The sequence below is a fragment of the Sceloporus occidentalis genome, unplaced genomic scaffold, assembly GCF_023333645.1.
Source record: "Sceloporus occidentalis isolate IW3139 unplaced genomic scaffold, rSceOcc1.0.p SCAF_13, whole genome shotgun sequence".
In the NCBI taxonomy this organism is placed as follows: domain Eukaryota; kingdom Metazoa; phylum Chordata; class Lepidosauria; order Squamata; family Phrynosomatidae; genus Sceloporus; species Sceloporus occidentalis.
Window position 1 is genome coordinate 7156616 of NW_028316993.1, and position 18346 is coordinate 7174961.

Here is an 18346-nt window from a genome sequence, read left to right on the forward strand (position 1 = left end):
ATTATAAATGAGTATTTTACTGCATAGAAAATAGCAATTAATGAGCAGATTTTTAAGTATTTTGTAATCTTTCTCCTGGAAGCCTAGTCCAACACCAAAGTCACAAGCTTCAAGCATGGTGAAACAACTTGGCCCCACAGTTATATTAGGGATAGTGTTACCACTTCCCTGTATTATTAGGGTTTTCCAAGAGGACCCTGCACCGTGATCACCCACAAGAAGGAAGTGGGATTTTCTATGAAGGGAGTGGAAAATGTAGCAGCACTTTTCATTTTGGGGTGAGCTTTTGTGAATATAAACCCACTTCTTGGAATTGGAAGTTCAATCCACAAATCCCAGCCATTCTGCAAATAACTAAAGTTTTAGCTCCCCCTAGCCTTGGTTCGCAATGTGGCCTTTCCTAGGTAGGGACAACCCACAGATCCTCACTAGCAAAGTTATGTGCTGGTGCTTTAGCTTTCACTTTCAGTGCACCGAAGCTGATTGTATAAGAGTGAGCTCGAGAAAGAGGGGAAGAAAAAGAAAGCACACAACGGAGCAAGGAAAAGGAATAGTTGAGGCTCAGTGCAAGGACTGTATCAGCATCAGGTAAGAGGTTTTCTTCTTGACCAGGACCACTCTGGATTTTTTTCCCAGGCTTCTGCAACGTAAAAGCTATGGTCTAAGATAAAAAGCAAGGCTAAGATGTCTGAGATAGTAGAGGAGATACAGAGTCCCTAGACTGGGGTAGGTAAAGCGCAGAATGGATTCAGCTGCCCCAAGACATTTTTGTGTCCCTCCAGGGTCCTCCAAGGGCAAATAATAATCTCTTAGGCTGCATCTGCACTACAGAAATAATCTTATAATTTTAACAGCCATGACTCAATGCCATGGAATTCTGGGAAATGTCATGCATAGTGGCACCAGAGCCCCATAGCACTCAGCCATGGTAGTCACAGTGGTGTCAAACTGGCTTAGTTCTGCAGTGTGGATGCAGCCTCAAATGCCTAAACGTTATCTCTAGGTAGGGTTGCCATACGTCAGGACCGCCAAACTGGGACAAATGTAGGACAACATTTTCAAATGTAGGACACTTTTTTGTGGAGGACACCCCACGCCCCTTCCTGGCCTCTAAAGAGACCGAGGCCTCCTTAGAGGCCAGGAAGGGGCGTGGGGCGTCCTCCATTTAATAAAAAGTGTCCTACAAAAAAAGTGTCCCTCCTTCCTGGCCTTTGAGGAGACCGAGGCCTCCTTAGAAGCCAGGTAGGAGAGCGGAGGCCAGCCACGATCGCCGCGATCCCAGCTGGCCTCCTCACTCTTCCCTGGCTTCTAAGGACGCCCAAGCCTCCTTAGAAGCCAGGAAGGAGAGCGGGGTCCGGCCGCAATCGCTGCGATCACGGCCGGCCTCCTCCCTCTTCCCTGGCCTTTAAGGAGTCCCAGGCCTCCTTAAAGGCCAGGAAGGCCGCGGGGGCCCGCCGCGATCGCTGCCGCTGGCCCCTGCTGAGGCCCAGGTGGCACACGCTGAGGAGCCCGTCCCCTTTGGCAAGCTGGCCAATGGCTGGCTGGCCAAAGCAGGGGACAAGCTCCTGCTTTAGAGCCCCCCGCACGTGTGGGCAGGAAAGCCCTGGCACTGGAGGCGCGGCAGCGGTGGCGGCAGTGCTGCTGCCACCGAGAAGGACAAGGAAGGCGGAGCCGGAGGAGGATGTGGGTTGGCGCTGCCCACCACTCCAGGAAGAGACGGGGGAGGTGGGTTGGCACCGCGGCCAGCCGCATTCGCGGCAGTGGCAATGGCTGCAGGAGCGGGCCCCGGACCGGGACCAATGCATGGCTGGGGGCCAAACCAGACCGGGACCGGGAGGGGCCCCCAAAAGCAGGATTTTCCCGGCGGCCACTGAGATATGGCATCCCTATCTCTAGGAGGTGTGAAGGGCATTTCCACAATGTTTCAAGTCCCTCTAGATTCCCTGGAGTCAACATGAAATTTTGTTTTAAAAATTCAAATATATATATATATATATATATAGGTCTCAAAATGCCCTCCAAGGATCCAAGAAGGCCCTGAACATGTCCTTTGGAAAGTATCTGGTGGAGGGAAAAGAGGATTCAAAAAGTAAGAAATAAAATATTGCTTGGCTTGGAGCATAAAAGTAAGATAAAAAATAATTGGAGCATTGATTGGAGCTGAAAAATATTGATTAGAACATTAAAGGATATTGAGCAAAGAGTAAAATGTTTTTCTTCTAACATGCCTGGCCCTCCAACAATAGAGTCCTGGGAGTTTATCAGACGCGAGTTTTGGACAATTTTACTGGTCCAAAGCATTGTGTTTGCGCCGCCAGCAATGCGCATTGACGTGATAACGCAATGTTCTTTCAGATATCATTCATTTCTATGGGAGCCCGTTGCGCACCGCTTCCATAGTATTTGCGTCATTCTCCCCTTTTTGGGTACTATGGAAAAAAAGGGAAGTCAGGCATTTGTCTTCCGTTATCCTTTTGAATGCATTGCGATTTGGTTTGGTGTGGATTGCAGTTTTGCTAATTCAACGCAAACGTCACTGGTTGCAAAGTTCCCATGATGCTGAGCTGCTTTTTCACCCCGTTCCCTTCTGGTGACCTTCCTGTTTCAGCAACCCCGGGGGGGATCCCTCCGTTGTGTGTGTGTGTGTGTGTGTGTGTGTGTGTATAAATGTGTGTTCTGCATGAATATGAATGTGCAGATATATATGTGTGTCATTGCGCAAATGCAAACGTGCAGATAGATAGATAGATAGATATGCATACATATACAGTCAAACCTCTTTATACACAGATTTGCCATACGCGGATTTGAGCATACGTGCATGGCAAACCCGGAAGTTGTTCCCAATGGCGGCACGTGTGCACGCACGCCGCCATTAAGAACAAAGTCCCCCTCCTCCCCTCCTCTTTCCCCCTCCTTCCTAACTTCCCTCCCTCCCTCCTACCTACCTACCTACCTATAACCAACCTACCTTCCCTCCCTCCCTCCCTCCCTCCTTACCTGGGTCGCCGCCACCGCCTCGTTCTCGCTGCTGCCGCCGCCACTGCAGCAAAGTCCAGGTGCTGCTCCTGGAGGCCAAGAGACCTCCAAGTTGCACCCGGCCCTTTCATGGTGGCAGCGGCGTCCTCCTCGCCGCCGCTGCCGCCGCTGTAAAAACCCTGGATACAGCCTGGAGGTCTCTTGGCCTCCAGGAGCAGCACGCAGCCATTTGGTGGCGGCGGAGGCCGAGGCCACGAGGGAGAAGAGGCTTGGCCTCGCCCTCCTCGCGGCCTTAGTCTCCGCCGCCGCAAAAGACCCTGGTACAGCCTGGAGGCCCCTTGGCCTCCAAGCTGCACCCGGCTCTTTAAGAGTGGTGGCGCCGAGGAGGGCGAAGCCTGGCCCCGTCCTCCTTGTCGCCGCCGCCGAAGAAGAGCCGGGTGTAGCCTGGAGGCCAAGGGGCCTCCAGGAGCACCAGCCGGCCATTTTGCGGTGGCGGAGACCAAGGCCGCGAGGAGGACGAGGCCAAGCCTCTTCTCCCTCGTGGCCTCGGCCTCCGCCGCCACCAAACGGCTGCGTGCTGCTCCTGGAGGCCAAGAGACCCCCAAAGGCCATCAAGTCCAGCCCCTTCTTCTGTCCCAAGGGAATACATAGGATCGTAGAGATGGGAGGGACCCCAAAGGGTCATCCAGTCCAGCCCCTTCTTCTGTCCTGAAGGAATACATATTAGCCTAGAAATGGAAGGGACCCCAAAGGGCCATCCACCCCAGCCCCTTCTTCTGCCCTGAAGGAATAAATAGGACCCTAGAAATGGAAGGGATGCCAAAGGGCCATCCAGTCTAGCCCCTTCTTCTGCCCTGAAGGAAATTAAATAGGATCCTAGAGATGGGAGAGACCCCCTCACTCCCCCTGGAATCACAAAGGTCAAGATAGGACCAAAACCTCCAAAGGGCATGTGCAAAGATGTTGATGCGAAATGTTCAACACAAAAGGAAGGCACTGGTGTAGTAAACAGATCCGCTTTGCATGGTTTCACATCACGCAAATATACTTGTTTTCGCAGTTATAACGATCACACCACGTTTCAGGAGAATGACGGAAAAGCAACCAATGTGATAAAACATTGTGTTATAACGTGAATTCGCATCGCTTGCTTCGCATCCTTAACGGAATTGAGGGTACAAAAACTTGCGTCTGATAAACTCACTGTACAAAAGACATGAAAAATGTAATGTCTGTATGCCATTTTCTCTGGAAGCTTAACACAAGTGATGAAAATGTAAAAGATGCAAACCACAGTCAGCCCTCCATATCCACTGATATATATGTGTGTGTGTGTGTGTCTGGAATTAAGCATCCACAATTTTAAAATATTTTATAAATAGATATATTCCAAAAAGCAAACCTTGATTTTGTCATTTTATACAAGGAGCACCATCTTACTGTGCCCTTGTATTTAATGGGATTTGGGTATCCATGGATTTTGGTATCCACTGGGGATCCTGGAACCAAAATCCAGCAGATACCAAGGGCCCACTTTATTCTTGAAATCGGCATAATTAATGAAAGCAAAAAATACTTTTTGGTCTAGGAGGAAGAGAAGAAAGAGCAGGCACAGTTCCATCATGCCTTGGCTCAGAACTAGAGGAAGGCCCTCCTTCCATTCCAAATGACAAGAGGCAGTGGCTTCTGGACTCAGTCCCCTCCACCACTTTTTCTTTTTGTGTCATGTCTTAATTAGAATGTAAACCTAAAGGCAGGAAACTGTTCCTTTGATCTTTGGCATGATGATGATGATGATGATGCATATGCATTAAAAACCCTACTTGCTTCTTTCTCTTGCAGTATACCAAAACCAATGGATATGGAAGACTTTAAGGCAGGCATTTATGAAGGGAGGCTGACAGATGCTGTGTATGATGTGCAAGGAAAACCACTGCAGTCCTTCATCAGTAATCCACTCAACATTGCTGTCGTAGGAGAGCCAGGGTCTGGGAAGTCCTCCTTCATCAATGCCATAAGGGATCTGCGTGCAGATGATCCCGGAGCTGCTGAGACCGGTGTACAGACAACTACCCTAGAAATCAAGGCATACCCACATCCACAGCTTCCCCAGACCATTTTTTGGGATCTCCCAGGAAAGGGAGCATCATCATTTGGTGAAGATGCTTTGGCTAGGCAGGTAGACTTGAATCGCTTTGATTTCTTCATCATAGTTGGTGCCCAGCGATTTCGCACCGTTCACATTGACCTTGTCCATGAGATCCAAAGTATGAACAAGGACTTTTACTTTGTGCGTAGCAATACGGATCTTGATATGGAAGCATCCAAGAGGCAGCGACCTTCTGACTACAATGAAGAGCTAATTCTCCTAAAAATCAAGGACAATTGCATTGACGGCTTGAAAAGAGCAGGAGTGAGCAATCCAAAGGTTTTTCTAGTCTCCAGTTATGAAACCAGCCGCTTTGATTTCCCTCTGCTGCGGGGAAAGCTGAAGAACGATCTCCTGAAGCTGAAGAGGCAAGCCTTTCTGCTCAGTTTGCCTAGCATCTACTTGCCAGTCCTAGACAAAAAGAAAACTGCTATGAATAGACAAATATTGACCAGAGCCTTTTGGTTGTGGTTTACTGTCCTTATCCCAATCCCAGGGCTCTCCTTCTTTCCAGCCATGAAGGTTCACTCCTGGTGCTACCATAAATTTGGTCTAGATGATCAATCCCTCACAGCTCTTGCTCAGATGGTTGGAAAGACAGCAACAACCCTTAAAGCAGCAATGAAGCCCATGGCACTCAATTCTATGAATTTATGGAGCTTGACAGAATTGATAAGAGTGATGATGATAATAGGAGACTATTACCACCGGCAACATTTCCCATTCCTTGGATGCCTACTGTCAGGAGGAATTTCACTTTTTTCCACCTATTTCCTGCTAAAGAAGTTTGTATCTGATGGTGCCAATGACACACACAGTGTTCTGACTGAAGCTCTGGTGCGAGAGGAGAAAAAGTCCATCTAGCAGCAAACATTAATAACATCTGTACCTGGTTGGAGAAAGCAGGCAGGGGGAATGGACACACATCTGGTTATGTCCCTGCACCCAGGTGCAAAATGCTTCCATCATTTGCTGAGACCTCCACAGGACCCTGACTGTCACAGCACCCTCACATGTACCTATAGTGAGAATATGAGAGAAAGCCATCTTGGTAACTGCTTCCAGGATCTGGAACTTCTTATGGACACCGTATTTCCAAACAATACAAAAACTGTGCCAAGAAAACTTGATTCTATTCTCTGTACAAATTTGAAGTAGATCAAATGTCCCTCCCTCTGTTGTTCACTTATGTTATTCTGTATTTGCTGACAGTGTTAGAATGGGAAGAGCTGTTCACAACACTCAACCCCTTTTCCAAGGGATCTCATTCAATACATCACTACATTCCCTGACCTTTGCATTGCAAGAAATGTTCCCCTCTTTTAAAATTGATTTCTGTTGTCCCTGTGAGGACTAGCAGCTTGTCTAATCTTTAATAAATCAACACATTGAATTCTGGAGCCAGTCCCATATTCTGCATGCTTTCCGTGTTTCTTTGGAAGCATCTCTTTCTCACACACATACACAAAGAGAGAGATCTGATAGTTAGAAAGTGGCTTTTCTTTCCCTTCCTCTGTTTCCATTTCTTCAAAAAGGTTTTGAAATGCAACAAAAACTTGCAATACCTATTTGACCAAAGATAAAACAAGAGAAAATGAGTCAGGATATATATGATGTGTCTTTCTCAGAACAAAAATTGAGCTCAGCCAACCCAAAGCATGGTTGAATGCTTGAGGAAAATGCCTGGTAAAATGTGGGGAGGGATATCAGGTTGCTGAGCTGGACTTCCTGGGGTCTGAGACTTGTAGTCAGCTTTATTGTATATACAGTCGCCCCTCCGCTTTCATGGACGTCAAATCCGTAGTCTCAATTACTGATGGAGGGGTGAGACCCATTGGCTAAAATGGTGCATGCACTGATGGTGCGCACATAGGACAGCACACAGGAATGTCCGGCCATTCAAGCCAATGGGGCTTGAATATACACAAGTTTCTATTTTTGCAGGTTGGTACATGGATGAGAGCTCACCAATAAATACCACATGCTGTAGGCTAGATTTCAGAAGAAGGAAGTGGCCAAACCACCCCTGAATCTTCCTTACCTTCACCATAAATTGATAGAAAACTTGAAGGCATGTAAAGACGTACATAATGCTATTGGCTGCCTTTAGTAACATCAATTATGCCAGTTAAGCAAATAATCACGGTTTGTTCAGTTTTCTAAATACCAAATGATAGCCTACTCACTACACACAGTAAATAATACTGTATTGAAAGGGGGAGGGCAACATCTCCATATAGATATAAAGGGGGGGCAAGGGTAAAAAGTTTGATTACCACTGAACTAGTATAGATGTTATGCTAACTATTGCATGCTATTCCATTCTGCTGTTCTTCAAATCCTAAGATTTATATTTTCCCCCAATATTTTTTCATAAGATCACCTATTAGTCCCTGTTCCTTTTAAAAAATATATTCAATTGCCTGAATTTAATCAGATTTGTCAGTTTGTCCATTTCAGCAAAATCATATAATTCTGTCAATGAATCTTACCCATATTATCGGACTTTTCTCACATGCCATGCACACAATCCACCAGGAAATTCTCTCAGCTAAATCCCACTGATTTAGTGAGTCCCATTCATGTTCCAAGGACTGTTGCTATATTTCTGCAACTTGCCATTTGTCAGGTTAATCTGGCAATGCCACACGTGTAGAGATATACAGGTATATCCCTTTGCAAATGATGAAGGAGTGAATGATATACAAAACAGGGAAGGATCTCAAGGGAAGTAGAGCTAAATAGCCATCCATTTCCCAACTGTAGCTTTGGGGAAATTTCATTCACCAGGAAACACCAGGAAACGTTTTTAATTGGTTTTCACTTCCCCTTCCAAGAGCTTGACTTAACAGACTGCTTTACATCTCAAAGAAAATCCATTCCTTGCCTGAAACCAAGATCAAAGTCAATGGGAGTCTCTGGAACCAAATGCCTGGTAAGCCATTCTTTGAATCCATGAATTAAGCTTGATTGCAAGGGACCCTGTGGACTTTCAGGAGTTGCTGACATAAATCACAAGATAAGAGATGATGGGAGTTGTAGTCGAACAACAACTTTATTTAGCTTTACCATTTTATCTAGTATCTTGTCTCCAATCTGGAACACATTGAAAACTGGGCATTTTAGCATGAAATCTGAATTTGTTCAATGTGGAAAGTGTGAGGATTTTGAAACAGTCACATGGAAACTGGATTTCTAAGTGTGGCTGATAGTGGACTGAGCAGAGAACAAGCTATGATCTTAATATTTGTTCCACCATTTATGGCCTTCTTGGTGGTGATCTTAACATTGCAAACCTCCTTGCCTATTGACTCGTGCCTTGCTCCATCCACATATGCACTTAGATTAAGTGCTGGAAGACCTTCTGCTCCAACACTGTCTTTTACACGGTGTTATGCTTATATTTACCATTGCTTCAGCTTGTATGTTGTTTTGTGAGGACTTAGCCCTTAGCTTTCGAGATGCTTCAGATAAACAAATAATCTTACCTATACATGCACACACATAGTGAGCATGTTATAAAAATCAGTTTCTGGAACTGAGGCCTGTTACAGACAGCCAAAATAAAGCTGCTTCGAGTCACAGTGGAGGTATGGTTTTTCAAAGATGCATGCGTCCTAAGAGTCCAGAAGCCACACTAAAGCCACGCTCCAGTCCTTAGGGCTGAAGCATGGCTTTGGTGCGACTTCTGGACTCTTAGGACGCATGCATCATTGAAACACCATACCTCCACTGTGACTTGAAGCAGCTTTATTTTGGCTGTCTGTAACAGGCCAGTGTTTTTAAAATTTGAATCAGTTTGGTTGAGACACTAAACTTCCCTGGCTGAGATTTCTAAATTTATATCCCTAAACTTCAGATCCCAGGATTCCATAGGACTGAACCATGGCAGTTAAAGTGGAATCATAGTGCAATAACTGTGTAATGTAAATGGACCTCCGGTCTCTAGTAGCTGCTGAATATGGTGTCATTTAGAGCCTATCCACAAGATGCTTACAACATGACCACAATACTGTTTCAAGATGGTTCTCTTTGAATTACTGCTTTCATTGCAGCTCTCTTTCAATGCCTAGGTCCATCCTACCGCTCAGCAGTTTGAGGCACCAAGTTCAGTGGTTTTTGTGTACTGAAAATCCAGAAAAGAAATGTTACCCCCATTTCTCTGCTTCCTGGTGGGTCTCTTGACTGTGTCCAGGGGTCAAACTGGACATTCACTGAAGATGACAGCCACAGATGCTGGCGAAACATCAGGAATAAACTCTTCTAGAACATGGCCACATACCTTGAAAACCCCACAAAAAACTATGGATGCCAGCCATGAAAGCCTTCAACTTCACATTGGGAAGGGTAAGTTTAACACTCAGGATGAAATGAGATGGAGACCAGAGGATCATCTTGTATGGCCTCTTCAAAAGACATACAGACAGCGCTCCGTATCCATGGATTCTGCATCTATGGAGTCAACCATCCACAGCATATATATAGCAAACCTTTATTTTGCCATTTTATATAAGGGGCACTATTTGACCACGTCATTGAATATAATTGGACTTGAGCATCCACAGATTTTGGTATCCACAGGTTTCCGAAACAAAACCCCAATAGACCCCAAGGGCCCACTGTACCCAGAGTTAGGTTTGGGCCAAGTCTTATGAGGGCTGTTCTGCGACTTCTTTCCAATACCTGGACCCAGTTAATCCTGCAATGAGAAGGTGAAATATGAAATGTATGTATTTGCAGAAAGGTTTTCCAATGAAAGATCGTCTCATAACCCAGTGGTCGCCCTCCAGATTTTGGTGGACACCAGCTCCCACCATCCCTGTCCACTAGCCATATTAGCTGTGCTTGAGGGAAGTTAGAGTCCAATAATATACGGAGGGCCATAGATTTCCCACCTTAGTTTTAGCTGAATGGTTCTTTTCTTAGTCAGGTTTGGTTTTGCTAGTCGGGTTCTTTTGCTAGTCAGACGACTGATCCATCTAGCCAGGGGAGGCTATTGGCGCCAGTGTATGCGGACAGTGAATTCAGATGAAAACTTAGAGAGGATTCATCACCTCACCAATATTAGAGCCAACCATCTCCCCTCCATCTAGTATTGTCTTCACTGACTACCAAGGACACTCTAGGTAGGGATTCAAACAGGGCAGATCCCTCCCTAGTCCTGCTTGGAGATGCTAGGGACCGAAGATAGGATCTTCTGCATCCAAAGCATGTGTTGCAGGAGTAATCTCTACCCACTGCAGATACCATTCACATATTTATCTCCCACCCTTTTTTCAGCACAGGTCCCAAGGGGGCTTCTGGTTTCACAAGATAATACAACTAAAGGCAATCAGTTTTAACACAAAGAACATTTTTTACAAAGACAGATTTTAACTATAGACCCCCCCCCAAAAAAAAATGTTACTCAAGGGACCAAAGGGGTATTTTTGCAACATTTTTTCAGGTCATCTGGACTACTCTAGGTCCAAGAGAGGCCTTTTTAAATTCAAAAAGTGAACAGGGGATGAATTCTGATCACTTCTTGCTGTTCAAAAGACCTCTCCTAGATCTAAAATGGCCTAAGGAAGTTAAAACAGAGCTAAGGTATTTGGGCACAAACTTTGGGGGGAAATGTGGGTGTTGTAGTGGGGGATCTGTGGCCCTCCAGGGTCTCCTGAAGGACTAATGTGGCCCCCTAGCCTCCTAGCTGCCCAGCCCTACATTGGATATTTGCTGGACAGGTGCCTTGTTTGTTATTGCAGACTGATGTGTTTTTGAGGCCAGGATGTGCCCTAGTGGTGACAAATCACAGTGTGCAATAACAAGCAAGGCATCCACAAGCATCATCAATGTGTGTCAGAGAGACTAGAGGCCTCCGCCCTTATTGTGGCCACTACACTGTGGGTTGTATCCTTTTCAGTTCAACTTAGACACTTGCAGATTCATTGGCCAAGCCAGGCCATGCCAGGCAGGGCCAGATAATTTGCATTCGGTGAATCATGGCTCCCACAGAATTGTTGCTCCAATGTGGCTACTGGGAAAGAACATAAAGTCCGGCTCCTCTTAAGAATCCAGGAAATTCCATTCCATGTTTGCATCAGTATATAGAAATTAGCATTGTGTGCCTTGATCTTGACGGCACTTTTGCCTTAAGTAACATTGTTTTTGACTTTCCCTGCCAGGTATAGAAAGATAACTGCATCGTGAAACACTTGTTTTCACCACTAAAGTGAATAGACAGGATGGAACAAACAGGGCATTAACAAATGTAGCAATAGAAATGTTTGATGTAATAGCAACACGGCTTGGAAAGAGTCCATTTTTTACTATGGCTGTATCCTCACTGCAGAAATAAGCCAGTTTGACACCACTTTAATTGTCATGGCTCAATGCTATGAAATTCTGGGGGTTGTGATTTTGTGAGACATTTGGTTAAAGTTGTGTTAAACTGGATTATATCTGCAGTGTGAATTCAGCCTAGTACTCTCAGAATTCTCCCAGAGAGGTTCAGAAAGTAACCTTTCCAAGCTTTGAGCAGAATGTAGTGTTCCAAAATGGTTATCACTTTCTGAATTCTCCTTGCAGTTACTTCTTCTGCAGTTCCTACAAAAGATCACACACAGTCAGCATTGCAGTACACAACAGAAGAACATCTCATCTTTTCAGAAACACCCAGGGCATTGGATGTCTCTGCAGAAACCTCAGCAACCACACTCAGGCCAGAGAGCATGAATCCGTACATGTTCCAGAGCACAAATGCAAGTACACCATTGTGGATCAAATTTAGCAGACTGAAACATGATGATGTTTCCATGACACAAGCAGGACATAAAAACCAAGTGAGCTTCCTGGCCATAATTAGACAGAATGCCAATGACGATGGTCTTCTTGGGAACAAGTTGGAAGCATCGCTACCTTCTGTTGCCTGCTGTACCCCCACCACTGGCTCCTCAAATGATGGCATCCCTCTGGGAGCCAAAGTGCATGAAGGAGGGACTAGAAGGCAAGTAAAAATTAATGTGCAGCAAACAGCACAAGCCCAAATCCCAAAGAACCAAAGTCTTGAATCTGATATCTCACCTCCTCCTGACGACTCCAAGCTAGACCATCCCAGCAGCCTTTATGGTTCTTCGAGGAGTAATCTGAAAAAGGTGACGGATCCATCTTATTCTGAGATACTGGGTGCACCAATCTTTGGTTCTTCATCCACGACAGAATCAAAGACCAACACTAGCAGAGGAAGTCCCTCATACCAGAACATCAGAAGCATTGTCTACCCCTTTCTAGTACTGTTTTCCTTCCTCTTTGTCTCAGTTCTTCTATGTATAATGTGCTTGAATGGGGAGAGAACAAAACGACACAATTATGTATGAAACCGAACATGGAGAAATATGGCAGTGGGAGAAGGGAATGGTCCAACAGGTGACCATGACTGCATAACTTTCAATTGTCCTCCTCTGGCAGGAACAGTCCCTGTTAATCCTCTGCCATCACACTTTTTCAGCTGCTCTAAAAATGTCCCAGTTTCTCTCTCCTCCTTCCACTTTCCCCCTTGTCCTCAGCTTACTCCACTCGCTGCAAACTGAGTTCAGAGTGCAAAAGTAGTGTACTGGTTTTCATCTGTGAAATGTTGGAGGGGATATGACTGAATTGAAACATTTAATGTCCTTCCAGTTTAAAATGTGGAGTTCAAATAGATCAATTTTCAGTATTGCCCCACTATGAATATAAATCCAATGAAGTGAAATTATAAGTGAAACTCAAAAGGTATCCACCTATCCAGCAAGTGGAATCATTCACCAACCTCTCAGCTGGTGAAGTTCAGCTGTTAAGGTCATGCCTGATATGCTTTTAAAGTTCACCATACTCCTGCATATGTATTTTCTCCCTCTTTCTTTCTTTGTCAATGCAGAGGTTGGTATTCCTTCCCTCTCTCCACAATAACCAAAGCCCCTACCTCCACCCAGACCTACCATAGAGCCATTGAAGACCCCCGCCATGGCCATTCTATGCCTTATGGGGGAGCAGTCAGAGAAGCATCTGGCTATGTCCCCATAACCAGATCTGAAATGATAGCATTATCCACTGAGACTGCAGGAGAATGCTGACAGACCACAGCGGATGATGCAATTATTTCACTTGTGGTATGGGACATAGCTAGATGTTTTCTTGACTTTTCCTCCCACTTTCACCAGAAATGGAATGGACATGGAGAGTTGGAGACCTGCAGCAACTCTATGGTAAGTCCAGAAATTTGGCACAGATTCCTTCTAATGGAGTCCAACCAAAAACACAGGTTGGCAAATACGTGGAGCTGTGCCATAATCTAGGTTGGGGTCATTTGGGGTGGATATTAAGGACATGTTCATGCCTGTTGGCAATTGAAATAACCTTCTTATGACATCTTAATGATTCTAGTCTTCAGCAACTTATGACGCAGTTTACTAATGAGTTGTTAAGGTGCCAACACTGTTTTTTCTTCTTGTAAGGAAAAAAAAAAGGAGGAAATCAGCAGGATTACTGTAAAGGCTTCTCAAAATTATCAGGGCTAAATGAAAATTGTCAACCACAGTTCCCTTCTGGGATATGAGGCTTGTTTTATTGATTTATTGTTTTCTTGATTTTCCAAGAAAGGCTATTTAATCAGTAAATTTGCCCTCATATACAAAGAGTTTAACACATAGTGGGATGGCACTGCTTAATCTGCATGCTTTCTCTATATGAAAGATTATTGCGCCAATGCTTGTGCTGATGGGTGGTACACACACCAGGATGGCGGGCAGAACCCTGCTCAGCCATTAAAACCCACTGGGTCACATGCTCTCAGCCTCAGAGGATAGCAAGGGCAAACCCTCTCTGAAGAAACCTGCCTAGAAAACCCAGTGATAGGTTCACTTTAGGATTGGAAAGCAGAAAACAACCTGAAGGCAAAACACACACAGAGACACACATCTGGAGCAGGAATCATTCAGGGAACGATTGATGGTTTTGTAGCTTTCTGAGTAGTCATACTACCAAAGAGAAGATGGTTGCCATTTCACATCCACGCAGCACATCCACACACCAACACACTGGCCTGCTACAGACTGCCAAAATAAAGCTGCTTCAGGTCTCTTTGGAGGTATGCTATTTAAATGATGCATGGGTCCTAAGAGTCCGGAGGTCGTGCCAAAGCCACACTCCATTCCTAAGCACTGGAGTGCAGCTCTGGTGCAGCTTCCGGATTCTTAGGATGCCTGCATCATTTAAACAGCATACCTCCAAAGAGACCTGAAGCAGCTTTATTTTGGCAGTCTGTAACAGGCCATAGTCAGCAAAAAGAGTTCTAACTTCTGGGTAAATCCAAAGCCTGCCCCTTCATTCCTTTCTCAGCCCCTAAGCTCAGCAAATAGGAGACAATAAATGGGACACATGCTGCCTCATAAAGGGTAGAAAGCAAAGCTTCCATGATAGGTTCCTCCTTCTTCTTTCTTGACTAGCAGCAAAGTTGGGGAAGAACTTGTCAACCTATCTTCATCAGGATGGATTCCCTAATTCCTATGCATTGCCCAACTGGCCAGTTTGGAATTACCCTGCCTATGTTTTAAATCCGGTGGCTGTTCCTGCTTCTTCTGCAATTGTCTCCCCCTTCCCAAGGATGGACATGGTTTCCATGCAATTTTAAGGCAATGTTTTCCCAACAGCACTTAAAATTTTCCCCAAAACATGAAAAAAAAATACCCCAAACAAGCAGCATATATTACCCCCAAAATAATTTTTTTCCTCTGCAGTCCCTGCCATTTGGTGGTGGGACCTATAAAAAGCCTCCTCTTGAAGAACTTAAGTCTTTAAGCAGGATTGTTTGGGAAGATGCAGTCTCTCAAATAGTCTGGACCTAAGCCATACAGGGCTTTATAGATCATGGCCAGCACTTTAAACTGTGCCTGGAAACAATTTGGTAGCCAGTGAAGCTGTTGCAACAAGCTCAGCATTCTAGCTGCTGCAGTTTGAACCCACTGAAGTTTCCGGACAGTTTGATGTAGAAGATGGCATGAGCTTGTTTTCTGATGCTCCAGAGACTAGAATGGGAACCGGAGGATAAAATGGCAAGAAAAGAGATTCCACCTAAACATTAGGGAGAACTTCCTGACTGTTATGAGCTGATCAACAGTGGAACATAGTGTCTTCTTCGGAGGTCTTTTAACAGAAGTTAGATGGCTGTCTTTTGGGAGTGCTTTAGTTTTGTATTCCTGCATGGCAGGGGGTTGGACTAGATAGCCCTCGTGGTCTCTTCTAACTCTATAATCCTGTGATTCTGACACTAGACTGATGCTTCCTCTCCATGTTGTGTCTGAAATGGTGCAGCTCAGGGAAGGCATACAATGTGCCCTTAAATGTTCAGTTTGTTCCTAAGAGTCAACAAGGTTGGGATTCTTTTCTGAGTTTTTTTGAGTTGATTCGATCTGCAAAAATTGATTTGCACGTGTAAATGTATGATCTTTATTCCCACGGAGGAACCGTACTGCGTCGGCCCATAGACCTGAGGTACTGATCCGGTAGTGAATGTTGCCATCCCGTACATTGTAGATATTGATGTTATTCTTTCCACTCCCAGAAGCAAAGGTCACCACCTGCCCACTGCAGTCTACAACCATGTGGGCATTGTCTTGGACGCAGGATGGCTCCTTGGCAAATTCCTGTATAGCAAAACCCAGGCAGCCTTCCATCTCAGGGGAAAGGACCCCCCAAGACTGCAAGTTCCTTCTCACTCTCAGAATATCAGTGATGCTCAATGGTTCCTCATGAACTGAGAGCCGAGCAAGGTACATCTCAGGTGTCATACATCGGATACTGTGCTGGATCTTATCATATAAGAGATACACTGAAATCTCACAGTCTCCGTTGCCAGAGAGAAATTCTTCCAGTGGTCCGGCACACTGGACAACCATCCGGGCATTTTGCTGCACCAGCTGGGGTTCGTTGTTGAAGATGTCAATGGCAACATCGAAACAAGCTCTGAGAATATAGTTCGCTCCGCTCAGTTGGTCACGATGCCGCAGGAGATTGCCCATAGTCAGAGGTTCAGAGGAGGGCAGCAAGGTGGCTGCATAGAACAGGGCATCCTTTAGTATTTTGAGGAAGCCAGGGGACCACCACCGTTGCCTGGTTGCCACCATCACCTCCTGCTCTCTGCTCACAGGAGAATAATCTGCTTTGTCCACAATTAGCCACACAGCAGAAAACAGGAGGAGAGAGAGTAAAAGCACAAATACTGCAGTAGTTAAAAGTTTCCAAAGAACATTTTTAAGCTGAGCAGCAAAGTATGGGAGCACAGCACCAAGGGCCCATTGAAAGCCATTTCTCAGGAAACTGGCCATGTTCCTGAAAGAAATTAGATACCATCAGTATTGCAGTAGATATTCCAAAGCTCTCATTCTAACACTGGACTTCTGTCTCATTTTACTTTTGGAATCATCTCCAATGTATCTGACAGTGCTTGAAACAAGAAAAGCATTGCAACTCAAGAAGAAACACATCTTCTTCTCTTTTTTTGCAGTTCTTGTACCAATGAAAGTGAGTTTCCTACCAAGACCCACCTTATAGCTTATGCTATGCAACCATTTTTCTCTCAGGCTGCTGCCATACTGTAAAATCAATGCAGATTGACATTGCTTGCACTTTCACAGCTCCATCCTATGGAATCCTGGGATTTGTAGTTTGTTGTGGCACCAGAGCTCTCTGACAGAGAAGGCTAGATATCTCACAAAACTACAAATCCCAGCGTTCCACAGCATGAAGCCTTGGAAGCTCAAGCAGCGTCAAACCTTTGCATTAATTCTACAACGTAGGTGCAGGCTTAGCCTCAAAGGTGCTACAGATCCCTTCCCATACAGATACAGACTAACACAGCCTTTGCAAACTGGGCAAGGTCACTAAGGGGCTGAACAGACCGCCTCTTTCTTCACTGGATTGGGGCCACATCAACTACATGCCATGGTCCTGATCTGGCCTTTTTGTGCCACGAAAAGAGTACCATAGCCACCAGCACTGTGGCTTCTCGGCGCTTCTTTGGCACTGTGTCATCTGGATGCAGCGCCAAAGGAGCGCTGTGGCACTGCCCACCATGTGCTGGGGTTCGCAATGTCACACCAGGGTGGAATCGGGGCGTGCATTGTGCGGATGCCATGCCCCTCACTCCGCCTCCATGCCGGCCTTCAATGCCAGTCTTGTACAGCCTTTTAAAGTCCTCCATGTTTCACTAGGACTAACCATCTCCTAAACAAGAGTATATCCACTTACAGCCTTGGTCCATTAATCAGGTCAAGCCAATAAAATGTTGATCAACCTGAAAGGCCGAATTGCCATTAATGCACATGGCAAGGGTGTGATCTACAATTAACGCCATCTGATAAAATGCCTAGCAACCCTTTTTTTTTTTAATTATGAACAGTTTAAAAAGTGGTTACATAGAAATATTGGAGATGACAGGCTCGCCATCCTAAAAAGAGACATCCTCGCTGTTGTTTTGCATGTGCGACAGCAGAAGGGTGCCTTTTGCAAGACTTGCTTGCATCCCATGAATCAAAGGCGAGCAACTGGGAGTGCTCCAGATATTCTTGTAGTTGAACAGATGTCATAACTGCAAAGGAGGAAAAGGCACCGCAAAACTTAGGACATTCAAGAAAAACCTAGGACACCGCCAAAGAAATGCAAAAGAACCCATTTACAGAAAGTCGTAGCCATCCTCAAAATGGAAAGCATTTTGGAATTCTTCGTGGACAGAAGGCTGAAAAGGAGGTCATCTGGTGGCCCTGTTTTGGACTACAAATCCCATCAGTCTGTGGGGATGGGAGATGTAGTCCAACAACCTCTGGAAGACGGCATGCTCCCAAGCTCTGGGTCACTCCAAATACAAAGTACAATAAGATCTGTGCGGTGAGTGGATTTCCCCCCAGCAAATCTAGGAAGAATTTAAGCAACTACACTACTGGAAACTTTTGCACTGATTTACTAAAGATACCTTTCATCAGCCAACTAGCCGTAAAAAGTATATATAAATCAATCATGGGGAAAATCCTTTCCCACAACTTACAGGCTCAGCGCAACCTCACTCGCTCTCCTCTCTCTTTATCAAAGAAGACACGGCACCCAAATACAAAGTAAGCCGTTGCATTCTCTCATCTTTTAAGTTTCACTTTCTTTTAACTCATAGGATCCACCTTCTCTCAATACTGGTAAAATCCAGCCAGGGAAGCT

The 18346-nt window shown here is 45.3% G+C and overlaps 2 protein-coding genes across 2 annotated transcripts; one reads left to right on the forward strand and one right to left on the reverse strand.

Annotated features, from left to right (window-relative positions):
* The first annotated feature begins 439 nt into the window (after positions 1-439).
* LOC149304772 (interferon-inducible GTPase 5-like) lies at positions 440-6528 on the forward strand. The gene is made up of 2 exons (XM_089478229.1): positions 440-588; positions 4822-6528. The coding sequence occupies exons 1-2, from the start codon at positions 440-442 to the stop codon at positions 5990-5992; spliced, it is 1320 nt and encodes a 439-aa protein (XP_089334355.1). The 3' UTR covers positions 5993-6528.
* A 7243-nt stretch (positions 6529-13771) lies between these two features.
* LOC149304773 (uncharacterized) lies at positions 13772-18323 on the reverse strand. The gene is made up of 2 exons (XM_089478235.1): positions 18183-18323; positions 13772-16471 (listed from the first exon to the last, which is right to left on the reverse strand). The coding sequence occupies exon 2, from the start codon at positions 16465-16467 to the stop codon at positions 15499-15501; it is 969 nt and encodes a 322-aa protein (XP_089334361.1). The 5' UTR covers positions 16468-16471; positions 18183-18323; the 3' UTR covers positions 13772-15498.
* Positions 18324-18346: the final 23 nt, after the last annotated feature.

What these genes read in the sequence shown, in the direction of transcription:
- LOC149304772 (XM_089478229.1), top strand. Translation starts at nt 440, where the DNA reads ATGTGCTGGTGCTTTAGCTTTCACTTTCAGTGCACCGAAGCTGATTGT. An exon ending in AAGGACTGTATCAGCATCAG is followed by an intron (nt 589 to 4,821) that starts GTAAGAGGTTTT and finishes TTTCTCTTGCAG; the next exon opens with TATACCAAAACCAATGGATA.
- LOC149304773 (XM_089478235.1), bottom strand. Translation starts at nt 16,467, where the DNA reads ATGGCCAGTTTCCTGAGAAATGGCTTTCAATGGGCCCTTGGTGCTGTG.